This window comes from Trichomycterus rosablanca, chromosome 1, assembly GCF_030014385.1.
Source record: "Trichomycterus rosablanca isolate fTriRos1 chromosome 1, fTriRos1.hap1, whole genome shotgun sequence".
Lineage (NCBI taxonomy): Eukaryota > Metazoa > Chordata > Actinopteri > Siluriformes > Trichomycteridae > Trichomycterus > Trichomycterus rosablanca.
The window spans coordinates 3,284,815-3,300,702 of NC_085988.1; the positions used below are offsets into that span (position 1 = coordinate 3,284,815).

Consider the following 15,888-nt stretch of genomic DNA (forward strand, 5'->3'; position numbering starts at 1 on the left):
GGAAGCTAGTTTGAGAAAAGACATGAGGATTTAAAACACACCAGCGCATTCACACTGGAGAGGAACCGTATCAGTGCTCGCAGTGTGGGAAGAGTTTTACAAAGCAGAGTACTCTTATTGTTTAGTTATGTTTGTCTCATGGAGCCAACATGCTCTTCTTGTACAAACTCCATCTCCAGAAGAGTTGGGACGTTTTGTAAAACACAGTAACACGAAGAATCTGTGGTTTGTTAACCTTGTTGAACCTTATAAACTTGAAACTGTTAAGCTGTTAGTACTTGCAGTGTTTTTCTTATGTGTTGAAATGTATATCTGTAACTTATTGTATATTTCCTTTGGCAATTCGAAATGTTCATATTTTGTCGTGCCAATAAAACTACGTGTGTGTGTGTGTGTGTGTGTGTGTGTGTGTGTGTGTGTGTGTGTGTGTGTTCTGCAGTCCACTAGAGGCGCTATAATAAACCTGAACGTTGTTGATCAACCAGCTCAATTCAGGGAAGAAGAAGAAGAAGAAGAAGAAGGAGCTGCAGCAGCTGATTCGTTTCTACTGAAGTGAACAACATGTAAGTAAATTATTAATTCATTTACTTATTACACTTTAATTCTTAATTACATTCTAATTAATGATGAAACTGGAGTTCATGCTAAAATATTGATGTGGAGGATCTGAGGAGCTTTAACTGCTTTATCTTTTATTCACACTTCTAGCTGCTCCACTGTTAGCGTCTAACATGATTCAGTACTGTGGAACCGATTCATCTGAACCGATTCAGCAACAAGAATCAATTGAGTTTTATAGAAACACACCCTGATCGATTAGCTTTGTTTACAGATTGTTTTATGGTTGTTTCTCAGGTTGTTTTATAATTCTTTACATGATGTTTTACAGTTATATAGAAAGAAAATCGTTCTTTTAGCTTTGAGTAAACTGAGCTTAGTCAGTGCAACACCCATTCTCCACTAGTCCACTAGTCTTAATCCTTTATAACTCTGGAGACAGAGACTGGGGTTCTTCTGAGGGAACACTGCCTGCTTCTCCTAAACACTTCACAGATCAAATGTGAGCAGACATCCAGGAGACCGACACATAAAGCTTTGTTCAGTGACAGATACAGAATGTACTGATTAAAGAATGAGCACCATCTTCATCCATTTAGCTACAGACTCATTCCACCAAGTTCTGAGAAGTTCTATTGAAGGTTTTTCTACTAGATGCTCCTCAGCTCCTCAATAGTTTCAACATCTTCACCCCGTTCATAGTCTCACAGCACCAATTGACTTTAATTTCCCTCTAAGAAGAAGTAAAGTTCATGTATCTGTCTGTCTTTTATTAGATGTTTAATAATGGAATCGGCAGCAGTGAGACACGTCGCTCCTGTAGATCTACAACATGAAGAATTCCAGAAGATTCTAATAAAAAAGGAAGAAGATGAAGATGAAAGTTTCTTCTGTAAGTGAATATGGAGCAATACGCCACTTTTACACCACTGTTGTAGAGTATAATATGGTTAGTACTGAGATTAGGGCTGGGCGATATGGATCAAAAATAATATCTTGATATTTTTGAGCTGAACGGCGAGATACGATATATATCTCAATATTTTTTCATCCCATAAGGTAATAACAAAAAGACACTTCTGAGACAAAGCTACATGTTCCAGATGGTATACAGGTACTTTTATTAACATTCAGCTGTAGATAAACATGAGAAATTGCTCAAAAATAAACTATTGGCATATATTAAATAATAACGCTCAAATGTCTGTAAAGGAGACCTGAAAGGCTTGGACATTAACCTCAACACGTGGGAAGCCCTGGCCACTGAGCGATCATCCTGGAAGCATACAATGCAGAAGGGTCTCTCCAAGTTTGAAGAGAAAATTCCCATATAGGCCTGACAAGCCACAACCGATGTTGCAAAAATTGAACAGCGCACAACTCCATAGTCTCCCGAGACTGACAGATGCCTGTAACGCTCAAATAAAATAATGTTCTTTTCCTGCAATACAAAAGACTCACAGCTGTGCAATTAAAATGTAAACAGAAAAGATACAGAGCAAAAATAACAAAAGGCTGACTTGCTCTTTAAAAAGTCGTATTCAGCACGCAACTCTTCGTACTGCACTTTACGGCGCTGTCATGGTATAAAAGATTAGTAGTGCTGGAACCTTTTGTCTGGAATTGTTGTCGGCATTCTCTACAGAATACATCATTCTGCTGCTCATCTGACACTTTGAATGTCATGTCTTTATCCGTCTCCATGCTAATGCTGCCTGCAGAACTTACTGATGAAGCGGTGGGGAGGGGTGAGTTGTGTTCAGTGAGGGAGAGAGATTAGATTAGATTAGATTCAGCTTTATTGTCATTACACATGTACAAGTACAAGGCAACGAAATGCAGTTTAGCATCTAACCAGAAGTGCAATAAGCAGAAAGTGCAGAATAAACAGTATTTATGATATACATTATTTACAGTGGGTAAATAGCAGTGGTATAAACAGGATCTATAAACTATACCATAAACAAGATGTGTAGCTGAAAACAATATACAGTGTATCACAAAAGTGAGTACACCCCTCACATTTCTGCAGCTATTTAAGTATATCTTTTCATGGGACAACACTGACAAAATGACACTTTGACACAATGAAAAGTAGTCTGTGTGCAGCTTATATAACAGTGTAAATTTATTCTTCCCTCAAAATAACTCAATATACAGCCATTAATGTCTAAACCACCGGCAACAAAAGTGAGTACACCCCTAAGAGACTACACCCCTAAATGTCCAAATTGAGCACTGCTTGTCATTTTCCCTCCAAAATGTCATGTGATTTGTTAGTGTTACTAGGTCTCAGGTGTGCATAGGGAGCAGGTGTGTTCAATTTAGTAGTACAGCTCTCACACTCTCTCATACTGGTCACTGAAAGTTCCAACATGGCACCTCATGGCAAAGAACTCTCTGAGGATCTTAAAAGACGAATTGTTGCGCTACATGAAAATGGCCAAGGCTACAAGAAGATTGCCAACACCCTGAAACTGAGCTGCAGCACAGTGGCCAAGATCATCCAGCGTTTTAAAAGAGCAGGGTCCACTCAGAACAGACCTCGCGTTGGTCGTCCAAAGAAGCTGAGTGCACATGCTCAGCGTTACATCCAACTGCTGTCTTTGAAAGATAGGCGCAGGAGTGCTGTCAGCATTGCTGCAGAGATTGAAAAGGTGGGGGGTCAGCCTGTCAGTGCTCAGACCATACGCCGCACACTACATCAAATTGGTCTGCATGGCTGTCACCCCAGAAGGAAGCCTCTTCTGAAGTCTCTACACAAGAAAGCCTGCAAACAGTTTGCTGAAGACATGTCAACAAAGGACATGGATTACTGGAACCATGTCCTATGGTCTGATGAGACCAAGATTAATTTGTTTGGTTCAGATGGTCTCAAGCATGTGTGGCGGCAATCAGGTGAGGAGTACAAAGATAAGTGTGTCATGCCTACAGTCAAGCATGGTGGTGGGAATGCCATGGTCTGGGGTTGCATGAGTGCAGCAGGTGTTGGGGAGTTAAATTTCATTGAGGGACACATGAACTCCAATATGTACTGTGAAATACTGAAGCAGAGCATGATCCCCTCCCTCCGGAAACTGGGTCGCAGGGCAGTGTTCCAGCATGATAATGACCCCAAACACACCTCTAAGACGACCACTGCTTTATTGAAGAGACTGAGGGTAAAGGTGATGGACTGGCCAAGCATGTCTCCAGACCTAAACCCAATAGAACATCTTTGGGGCATCCTCAAGCGGAAGGTGGAGGAGCGCAAAGTCTCGAATATCCGCCAGCTCCGTGATGTCGTCATGGAGGAGTGGAAAAGCATTCCAGTGGCAACCTGTGAAGCTCTGGTAAACTCCATGCCTAGGAGAGTTAAGGCAGTTCTGGGAAATAATGGTGGCCACACAAAATATTGACACTTCAAGAACTTTCACTAAGGGGTGTACTCACTTTTGTTGCCGGTGGTTTAGACATTAATGGCTGTATATTGAGTTATTTTGAGGGAAGAATAAATTTACACTGTTATATAAGCTGCACACAGACTACTTTTCATTGTGTCAAAGTGTCATTTTGTCAGTGTTGTCCCATGAAAAGATATACTTAAATATCTGCAGAAATGTGAGGGGTGTACTCACTTTTGTGATACACTGTACATATTAAGGTGCAGATTAATATTAAGGTTAAAATGATTAAGGTGCTATGGACACGATCAAGGAATGAGTACGTAAAAACATAATAAACAGATGTATACAGTGTATATGGGATTTATGTACAAATGAGGTATGGACTGATGAAATACTAAGTGGAAAAAGGATAAAGTTTAAAAAGTTTGTAGTGCAACCTTGCCAGGAGGAGAGATGTGGGGGTGGGGGTGGGGGGTTAACGGGGGACAGAGTTCAATATGGAGACAGCTCTGGGGAAAAAGCTGTTCCTCAATCTAGTAGTCCTTGTCCGGAGGCTCCTGAAGCGCCTGCCAGAGAGAGGCGGGGCGAGGTGAAGATGTGCAGAGACAAACTGGGAGAAGAGAAAGGCGAACTGTCGGATCTAATTGGAATGCAACATAGTCTATATCGATATGAACGATATTGTCTTATCTTATATCTCGTATGAAAATATATCGATAATTCTTTAAAACTCGATATATCGCCCACCCCTAACTGAGATCACTAATCAGTAGAAATAAAATACATTTACATTTTCTGCATTTAGCAGACGCTCTTATCCAGAGCGACTTACAGAATTGCTTCCATAGTGAACATTACCTCACTCTAGATTAAGTACAACAGTTCAAGAACACAAATCTGCTGAAACCGTGTTAGAACCAAAGTTTGTTTTGTGCAAGAAATAAATAAGAGCATTAAAAAGTAAGTACATGTCAGCTTAAGTGATTAGTAAAGAAGTGATGAAGGTTTTTAATCATCATTTAAAGACAGTGAGAGACTCAGATGTTCAGACAGACAAGGGAAGCTCGCTCCACCACTTGGGTGCAGAAACAGAGAAGAGTCTTGATGCCGGTCTTACACGAATACACACCTAAAACCTAGTTCTAGAGGCCTAACCTAGGACTAGCTTTAGTTTCTTACAAAGATAGGGCAGTTGTAGCCTAGTGGTTAAGGTACTGGACTAGTAATTAAAAGGTCGCTGGTTCAAGCCCCTCCATTGCCAGGTCTCTACTGTTGGGCTCTTAACCCTCAATTGCTTAGACGATGTACTGTCACACTACTGTAAGTCATTTTGGAAAAAAGTGTCTGCTAAATGCCAAAAATGTAAATGTAGATTCTAGCACAAGTTAAAACAAAGTAATAAGAACCTGTACTGTACAATAATGTCCTGTCGAGAAGTTTTTAATGTTCCAAGGGTTTGGGGCGGCACGATGGCTAAGTACGTAGCACCCCCAAGTGGGGCGGTCCGGGTCCTTTCTGTGTGGAGTTTGCATGTTCTCCCCGTGTCCGCGTTGGTTTCCTCCGGGAGCTCCGGTTTCCTCCCACAGTCCAAAGACGTGCAAGTGAGGTGCGTTGGAGACACTAAATTGTCCAAGACTTGTGAACTGATTAATCTTGTTTAACGAGTAACTACCGTTCCTGTCATGAATGTAACCAAAGTGTAAAACATGACGTTAAAATCCTAATAAACAAACAAACAAACAAACCCACAATCTTACATTTCCTCCAGTTGTTGAGTTTCTTCTTCACATATTGATGGAATTTCAGGTGAAGGAACCTCAATCCCCGAGGAACACGTCACATCTGAGGAACACCTCACCCCAGTGGATCAACAGTGTGGAGGTTTCCAGATGAAGCCTGTGAAGAAGGAGGAACCTGAAGATACAGATGAACTCAGTAAGACATTTTTAAAATAGAGATTGGCCCGATCCGATCCCGTATCGGTATCGGGTCCAATATTGACGTCATATACAGATTGGATATCTGTCGGACGGGCCCATCTACTTACCGATCCAAATTCCAGTCCGTGTCTTGTGCTGGACCATAAACCCGCCGTTTACACATCACTGATCCAAGTTCCATCTTACCTTCAACCCTTAACAGGGAGAAAAAAGCTGCTTATTTTACTAAAATGTCCTTTGTATGGAAATATTTTAGTCTGGAAACGCAGAAAAGCAAAACTGACGTGTCAAGGGGTGGAAGAAAGGTTTCGTCGTATGACACGACTAATTTAACTAAGCACCTGCAGAAGTTTCACGTTAAAGAGTAGCGGGACAGGAAAACATCACGAGGCAGCATCGGTATCAGTATCGGTGTCATTAGCGTTATCGGCAGTTGTGTATCGGGATCGGCCCATCATTATTTTAAACCTTGATTAAAATAACAACTTTTATTTAATAAGGTTTCGTTTGTGTGCCAGTTTTCGCTCCAGACAAAAAAAATGGTGTCACTAGTCCTGCTACTATTGCTTACAACTACTACCAGCACCATCACTTCTACTACCACCACTAGTAATAGTAATACCACCACCAGTACCACTATCACTACAGTGGGGAAGTAGGGGTTCTCAGCTCCCTCATGCTGCTCATAAAAGGAGAGCGATTGAGGTGCTTTGTTCCATGAGGTGCATCCCATGTGTGCAGAATAAGGAATCCTGGTGTTTAAGGTGTGTGGTGGCTGCGGCTGCCACGTCCCCAACACTCTCTCTAGGTTGTATCTCTCTTGAAGGATGATGGACCACTTAGGGATATATTTGATATTACCTTTTACAGGATGTTAAAAATGGCCATATTCGATATACAGGAGGTCCTCGACTTAGGTCTGAGATCCGTTCCTACGGATGCGACGTAACGCGATTTTCATGAACAACGCCGTCTTCCTCGTATAGCGCCGCGTGACGACGTATTCGTCTGCTCCGCTCGCCAACTAGTGCGAACTTTGTTTTTACCTCTCAAACGGCGTACATCGGAATGACGGAACAAGACTTTCTTAATAAATTTATAGGAGATGGCGACGTAACCACGAAACGCTGTATGTCGAGTCCGCCGTAACCCGAGGACTTACTGTATCAAGTATGTCTAGGAACACAGGTTAGCGTTTGAGAACGTTTAAAACAGCACAAAAGTGCTGTTCAGCACACATACGTGAACTGAATCACTGTCTGAATCGACTCCTTTCAAACGAACGATTCATTGGACTCGAATCAGGGAGCTGTGCTCTTATCTGTGGTGAAGATTAATTCGTTTTGCTCACACAATTGAATCGGTTCATTCGTGGTTCAAGCCTTAACAACAGCTTAATAAACCAATCAGAGCTTCCGAATTCAGATTCTGGATGGAATTTCAATCTCTCTCTGATTGGTTGTAGAGGTATAAGTGACAGCTTAGTGAACGAAAACCGAGAGAATAAACGATCTAATGCCTAGTTCACACTACACGATTTCTGTCCTGATTTTCGCTCGGCGACTGGTCGGCGATTGATTTTCCGGGTCGGGAGCAACTCAGCGTTCACTCGGCGATCAAAACTCGGCTCTCAGTCGCTAAGTGTGAACTATCCAACAACTCGACCCGACCGGCTCGCCGAGTGCTCGGCGACCGGATTGAGTTTTCTAGCAGGTCAGATATCTGATCTCAGACGGGCAACTGGGAATGAGTGACATGTCGAACAGCCAATGAGAACACAGGATACAGCGTGAAGGGAAATGCAGAAGAGGATATAGTTTATATCAGGATACACCAGCGCACACACACGTAGTATTTCTGATTTGATCGTCCTCTACAAAACATAATACCCACGCTGCATTACAAAATTATTAATTAACATCCACTTTACTACAGAACAAGCCATATACTGTTTGTGTTGCCAAATCCACTCAGATTCATTTATTTTTTCTCTTTGATATTACGCTGCACATCACACCACAAACACTTTGATCACTCGCTACTTGTGGACGTGCATTTTTGGACGTGGCGTCATTAAAACCCTCGTCACTTCTCACGTGTGTTTTTGTAAAGAAGAAAAAAAAAGGAGACCAGAGAAGCTCGCCTGCGATTCCAGTTGGTGATGGATCGTGTAGTGTGAAACCCCCTATCGCCGATCTGTTGTGTAGTGTGAAATCCACACCGACTGAAAGACTCCCGAGTGCAGGAGATCCAGTCGTGTAGTGTGAACTGTACAGCGACCTGACGATTTGGAAAGTCGTGTAGTGTGAACCAAGGTTATAATAGTTTTGGATTTTTCCATTATAGTTTAGTTTTATTTCGTTTTGACTTTTTTTTCTCTAATTCAGTTAGTTTTAATTAGTTTTTAGAGTGGGTTTGCTAGTTTTTATTAGTTTTTATTATTTGTTTAAAGCTTAGTTTTAGTTTAGTTTTTATTAGTTTTAGTATTAGTTTTAGTTTTTCCATACTTTGAGTTATTTTTCAGGTGCAGGATTCAAAAAGGTCAGAGTAAGTATTGTGTAATAAAAACTCAACAAAAGATACCATTTAAAAAATTTATTCAATTACTGTTGAACAATCAACTGTCCACAAAAACTGTAACAGTCCACAAGATGTGTGTAATACTGCTGCTGAAAAGGACACACATGAACATAATAATTAGTGCTGTCACGTGATAAATAATGTTGGGCCCCCTTAACAAATTGCAGGTGCTGATAGCTGATCAGAATAAATTAAAAGTCACTCAGAAGTTCCACTTCAGGTCCAAATTCCTGCCTCTGGTATTTTTACTGCACAGTTTCAGTTCATTTAATTTTACACAGTGAGGTGAGTGGTTGAGTTCATGTTGTGGAGGCCCCCCTGCCATGGGCCCCGGTACCTTTTGTATCTGCCGTAGTTTTTCCTGCACTTGTAATTTACACAAGAACAATTTTTTCTTAAAAAAAAAAGGGCTATTCTAAGAAAAAGAATGTTGTTTTCTAATGTCTCACTGGTCATGTAATGTGAATTACAAATATATTTTCTGGTCTTTTAAGAATGTTAAGTGTACTATAGGGCATAGGGAGCAAGTGTGTAGGGAAGGTCTCAGAATTGACCGTGTCCGCCTGTGCTTATTTTTACATTTTCAGCATTTAGCAGACGCTTTTATCCAAAGCAACTTACACGATGAGCGGAACACGATGAGCAATTGAGGGTTAAGGGCCTTGCTCAAGCACCCAACAGTGACAACTTGGTGGTGGCGGGGCTTGAACCGGCAACCTTCTGTTTACTAGTCCAGTAACTTAACCACTGAGCTATCACTGGCCATTATATTGTTCTTAATCAGCGTTCTGCTTCATGCACTTTTAAGAAATGCAATTAACCACAGAGACACACATTTACGTGGCACAAAGAGCCCAATAAAAACAGTTTGATTAAAGTGTTTCATCTTGAGAATTTTTTTTTTAATCGCGATTATGACAGCCCTAATAATAATATAAAATAATTAATGAGACACACATTAGGGAGCTCAATCTGAGAAAAACATGAACTTAACTTTTGCTGTGGTCATTTTGCAGCGTGGTGAGCAGAAAAAGAAACAGTCTTTTTGTAAACATGAAGTGTCCGCTCCCTACTCACTCCCCATCTCCACTCCGCCTCCGTTTGTGCGTTCACGTGGAGTGTCCCTCTGTAGTGGAAGTGTTAGTGAGGAGGGAGCGGATTGGGAAAGACCGGTAGCTAACGTAAAACTGCTCGAGTGGAAATAATCGATTTCAGATCAGTTCACAAAGCTCATAAATAGACAAACACGAAAACGAAGGCTATTTTATCTATAATTTTAGTACGTTTTAGTTAGTTTTGTAAACGCAAAATACAGTTTCAGTTAGTTATCGTTTTTCTTTTAATTACCGTTTTTATTTATTTCAGTTAACGAAAATGTTTTTTCAATTTCAGTTTTCGTTATTTCGTTCGTTTTCGTTAACGATAATAACCCTGGTGTGAACTTGGCATAAGACGTTTTTTTGTTAGTTTGGTGGACAAACTACGGTGGCCCGCTGAGTCAAAACACAATAAAATTTACAAAACAAACAAAAGCTGACAACACAACAACAATAAGGAAAAATGCAAAAACATTAAAGACAACACAACAACAATAAGCAAAAATGCGAATACAATAAGGACAACACAACAACATTAAGGGAGAACGTGAATATATTAAGAGACAACACAAATGCTTTAAGGTGGAACGCAATTACATTAAGGGAGAACACAACGAAATTAAGGAAACATGAACACAATTCTACAACGGAAATGCTCCCGGTCACTAGAGGGCATCTCTATCATTTTTTATCTGTATAAACATTGCAGATTTATATCACTGAACGTTAAAGTTAAACCGAAGCCAGATGCTCTGCACTATGCTGCTCTGCTTCTTGCTTCTTTTGCTGCAATGTTTATACAGATAAAAAATGATAGAGATGCCCTCTAGTGACCGGGAGCATTTCCGTTGTAGAATTGTGTTCATGTTTCCTTAATTTCGTTGTGTTCTCCCTTAATGTAATTGCGTTCCACCTTAAAGCATTTGTGTTGTCTCTTAATATATTCACGTTCTTCCTTAATTTTTTCGTGTTGTCTTTATTGTTTTTGCGTTTTTCCTTATTGTTGTTGTGTTGTCAGCTTTTGTTTGTTTTGTAAATGTTATTGTGTTTTGACTCAGCGGGCCACCGTAACAAACGCAGCTGGAAATGGGTTTCTATATTCTGGAAATATTCTGGAAACATATACGGTGGCCGTCAGGAAGAAAAACGAGGTGATTTTATCCCTAATGGAACAACACACGGATGTAGATTTGATTCGCAGTTTGAAGAAGAGAAGCTCAGGTAAGCAGCGGCGCTGTGTGGTTGATCTGGGTCGCGGTTCTGCTGTTTACCGTGCGCTTTCCAAATGAGCTAAAATACGGGCGGTGGCCTGCCATTGTACTTTACGTTCACAATATATCGTATCGCATCGTATATCGCCACTTCTCAAAAGCATATCGAGATATGAGTTTTTTTGTCATATCGCCCAGCCCCAGGACCACTTGTATGACCCTTGCGGGACCCCCATATGGAATCCATGCTAGTAAAATTCCACTGACTAAACTTTCTACGTTTGCAATATAAGAGGGAATTATGGGTATTATATTACTGTTGAAGATGCCTAAAAGTTAAGATTGGGGGGTGAAAGTGCTAGTAAAGCATTGAATCCAGTTTGGCTAAACTGTGACATTTACAAACAACGTTTATTATTTATAATGTTACAAATATTTTATTATTATTATTTTCTGCTTCAGAAATGAAGAACGATTCCTCCTGCTCCTCGTCTCCACCTTCCTGTACGACCCAAAATCAGCTCCACAATCACATCAAGAGCTGCAGTGATGATAAATATGATGATGCGCTGGTGAAATCTGAGACTGAACTTGAGGATCTGACGCCCACCAGAAGCTCCAGTAATCAGCAAACGTCCTCTGATCCTGTCAGCAATAACACGTCTCACCAGGGGAAACAGCAAGAAGGAAACGTCTGCTCACATTGTGGGAAGAGCTTCAGGTTCCAGAGTGCTCTCAGAATACACCAGCGCATTCACACTGGAGAGAAACCGTATTACTGCTCAGTTTGTGGGAGGAACTTTAGGTTTCAGAGTGCTCTCAAAATCCACCAGCGCATTCACACTGGTGAGAAACCGTATCAGTGCTCGCAATGTGGAAAGAGGTTTACTCAACAAAGCAATCTTAAAGAACACCAGCGCATTCACACTGGAGACAAGCTGTATCAGTGCTCACAGTGTGGGAAGAGTTTCAACCAACACATTCATCTCAAAGAACACCAGCGCATTCACACTGGTGAGAAACCGCATCACTGCTCACAGTGTGGGAAGAGTTTCAATCAACAGAGTGCTCTCAAAACACACCAGCGCATTCACACTGGTGAGAAACCGTATCCGTGTTCTCAGTGTGGGAAGAGGTTTGCTCAACAAGGTAATCTTAAAGAACACCAGCGCATTCACACGGGAGAGAAACCGCATCAGTGTTCACAGTGTGGAAAGAGTTTTAAGCATCATAGACATCTCAAAATCCACCAGCGCATTCACACTGGAGAGAAACCGCATCAGTGCTCTCAATGTGAGAAGAGTTTTAATAAACCGAGTGATCTCAAGATCCACCAGCGCATTCACACTGGAGAGAAACCGTATCAGTGCTCACAGTGTGGGAAGAGTTTTATTAAACAGAGCTCTCTGAAGAGACACCAGCGCATTCACACGGGAGAGAAGCCGTATCAGTGTTCACAGTGTGGAAAGAGTTTCAATACACTGAGTGATTTCAAGATCCACCTGCGCATTCACACTAGAGAGAAGCCGTATCAGTGTTCGCAGTGTGGAAAGACTTTTACTCATCAGAGTAATTTTAAAAATCACCAGCGCATTCACACCGGAGAGAAACTGTATCAGTGCTCGCAGTGTGAAAAAAGTTTTATTCATCGGATTCATCTTAAAGAACACCAGCGCATTCACACGGGAGAGAAACCATATCAGTGCTCACAGTGTGGGAAGGCTTTCAGTCGGCAGGGTGACCTCAGAATCCACCAGCGCATTCACACTGGAGAGAAACCGTTTCATTGCTCGCAGTGTGGAAAGAGTTTTAATCAACAGAGTAATCTCAAGATCCACCAGCGCATTCACACCGGAGAAAAACCCTATCAGTGCCCACAGTGTGGAAAGAGTTTCAATACACAGAATCATTTCCAAATCCACCAGCGCATTCACACGGGAGACAAACCGTATATGTGCTCATTGTGTGAGAAGAGTTTTAATCAACAGAGTAATCTTAAAAGACACCAGCGCATTCACACTGGAGAGAAGCCGTATCAGTGCTCACAGTGTGGGAAATATTTAGCTTATTCATCAACCCTTAAGAAACACAAGTGTGACACATCAAATTCTACCAAATAAACTAACGGTTTAATTATTTATATTTCATTACCAACACAATCACAAACTGTCCTTATTTACGTAGCAGCGATTGTAATGATGTTTAGCATGTAAATAAAGTCCTGTGTGTGTTTGTGCAAGTAAGCCAGCGAGTGAGTGACATTTTTATATGGACTCTCTACTTACGATAAAGTACTTTGTAGTTCTACAATTACTGACTGTAGTCCATCTATTTCTCTGCACAGAGCAGGTATTATTTAGGTGGTGGATGATTCTCAGCACTGCAGTGACACTGACATGGTGGTGGTGTGTTAGTGTGTGTTGTGCTGGTATGAGTGGATCAGACACAGCAGCGCTGCTGGAGTTTTTAAACACCTCACTGTCACTGCTGGACTGAGAATCATCCACCAACCAAAAATATCCAGCCAACAGTGCCCAGTGGGCAGCGTCCTGTGACCACTGATGAAGGTCTAGAAGATGACCGACTCAAACAGCAGCAATAGATGAGCGATCGTCTCTGACTTTACATCTACAAGGTGGAGCAACTAGGTAGGAGTGTCTAATAGAGTGGACAGTGAGTGGGCACGGTGTTTAAAAACTCCAGCAGCGCTGCTGTGTCTGATCCACTCATACCAGCACAACACACACTAACACATCAGCACCATGTCAGGGTCACTGCAGTGCTGAGAATCATCCACCACCTAAATAATACCTGCTCTGTGGGGGTCCTGTGGTGGTCCTGACCATTGAAGAACAGGGTGAAAGCAGGTTAAAAAGGTATGTAGAGAAACAGATGGACTACAGTCAGTAATTGTAGAACTACAAAGTGCTTCTATATGGTAAGTGGAGCTGATAAAATGGACAGTGAGTGTAGAAACAAGGAGGTGGTTTTAATGTTATGGCTGATCGGTGTATGTGTGGGGAGGGATGTAAATGGTTTTTTGTGAATGCTTTTTAGCGTGTCCAATTCTCTCCACTAATGCCGATCCCCGCTCTGATTGAGGAGAACGAAGCTAACCCACTCCCCCTCCGACACGTGGGCAGCAGCCGTATGCATTTTATGTAGGTGAGTGCATATATGTAAATCAGCCTTGTGTACGGAGAGACACACCCTGATCAACGCACTCTTCTCCCCCATGCCTGTGCAGGCGCCATCAATCAGCCAGCAGAGGTCGTAGTGCATCAGTTATGAGGAGGCCCTATCCAGCTTTATTTATTAATTTTTTCCCACTTTTTCCCCCAATTTTCTCCCCTAATCTAGTCGTGTTCAGTTACCCTGATTGCTCCTCTATACTGATTCGACCCTTCACCGCTGACTGAGGACGCCTCTCAACTGACATGCGCCCCCTCTGGCACGTACAGTCAGTACAGACTGCATTTTTCACCTGCACGAGTCGAGTTCATACACTGACGAGCCCTGTGCAGGCGCCATCAGTCAGCCAGCAGGGGCCACAGTTGCACCAGTCATGAGGACCTATGATGTGACTTTTTACCCTCTAACCCTGAACAACAGCCAATCGTTGTTCATGCTGCCACCCAGTCTGAAAGGCAAAGCTGAGATTCGATACGATGTATTCGAAACCCCAACCCTGGTGCGCTATCGTACTGTACCGCTGCGCCACCTGAGCGGCTTCTATCCGGCTTTATTATCCCGCCCCTATCTGAACAACAGGCCAATCGTTGTTCATGTGGCCTCTCAGCCCAGCCGGATGGCAGAGCTGAGATTCAATACGATTCATTTGAGATAACAGTGTTAGAATCATTTTTTTAAATAATAAAAAATCACATGTTTTGGCTTTATGTCTGTTAAAACATGGGTTAAAACAGGTGTCTTTTTAATAATGGATAAAAATACCAAATGTATTTAGAATATGACATTATGTCACTGCTATCACCAGAATATTTATTATTATTTACCTGTAGCTGGGGTCATTTTAACAAAGCGATCATATTAATTCTACACAGACAGTATTCTATCGTCTTAGCTCTGCTTAGTGATTTATTGAACCTGCAGCTCCTCTCATGCCCGTGACAGTATCAGCCTTGTAAACAACGCTTACATCTCATGTTTAAACTTTGAATAACAAACCACTTAGCTAGTACTCTCTGCTCTCTGTCTTGACAGTGATGCATTCTGGGAAAATAAGCCACACAGAGTAAGAATGTTCAGGCTGTAAAGAGATGAAGAGCGGCTCATTCTAGTTTAGATTTCTCATGAGCTTCTGATTACATCAGATTTCATGTATCATTTCCTGACCATAATGTTAAATTACATTTTCATACGCTTTCACTTTTAATAACATTCTGTAAAAAATATTTTATTGCATGTCTGCCAAGTTGTTTGAGACAATGTCCATCGTACAAAGTGCTATAAAAATGAGTTCTTCTGACTTTATGAATTTCTACCTTCCTTTGACTTGTCTCTTTAGCAAATGACATAGGTGACTAATGTCCACTAGTCTCTAGAGCAAGAGAAAAATATATTGTTGTTTTTGTTGCTAAATGCAAATCACCCAACAGCTTTCCTCCTGTAATGGAATCAAAACATTACATGCTTCACACAAACAACTGTGTAAGTCAACATCAGAACAGATCTATCCAAAAATCTGCAGATGAGACAGTGGTTGTTACTCCTGCTGCAAGATGCAGTGCTGCTGGAGTTTTTAAATACCGTGTCCACTCACTGTCCACTCTATTAGACACTCCTACCTAGTTGGTCCACCTTGTAGATGTGAAGTCAGAGACGGTGACAGTGAGGTGTTAAAAAAGGTTGCAAGAGGCTTGAGTTTTTAATGTTCAAGCAGGTCCATGTTCCAGGTCCAGTTCCAGACATGATCGGGTGAGTCTGGTGTGGAAGAACTTGACTGACCCCCACAGATCCCTGACCTCAACCCCATCAAACAACTTCAGGATGAACTAGAATGGAGATCGTGAGCCGTCTCTCTCGTTCAACATCACTGTCTAAGAACCTCACAAATGCACTTCTGGATCAATGGGCAAAAAATCACACAGACACA

At 41.7% G+C, this 15,888-nt stretch overlaps 1 protein-coding gene across 1 annotated transcript; it reads left to right on the forward strand.

Moving 5' to 3' along the window:
* The first annotated feature begins 436 nt into the window (after positions 1-436).
* Positions 437-13,004, forward strand: LOC134325463 (zinc finger protein 883-like). Its single transcript, XM_063007673.1, has 4 exons — positions 437-563; positions 1,335-1,450; positions 5,751-5,879; positions 11,235-13,004. Exons 2-4 carry the CDS (start codon positions 1,345-1,347, stop codon positions 12,890-12,892), a joined length of 1,893 nt encoding a protein of 630 aa, XP_062863743.1. The 5' UTR covers positions 437-563; positions 1,335-1,344; the 3' UTR covers positions 12,893-13,004.
* The last annotated feature ends 2,884 nt before the right edge of the window (positions 13,005-15,888 follow it).

Coding starts and splice junctions, on each gene's coding strand:
- LOC134325463 (XM_063007673.1), top strand. CDS start 1,345: ATGGAATCGGCAGCAGTGAGACACGTCGCTCCTGTAGATCTACAACAT. Junction 1,451..5,750: donor TGAAGATGAAAGTTTCTTCT/GTAAGTGAATAT, acceptor ATGGAATTTCAG/GTGAAGGAACCTCAATCCCC. Junction 5,880..11,234: donor TGAAGATACAGATGAACTCA/GTAAGACATTTT, acceptor TTTCTGCTTCAG/AAATGAAGAACGATTCCTCC.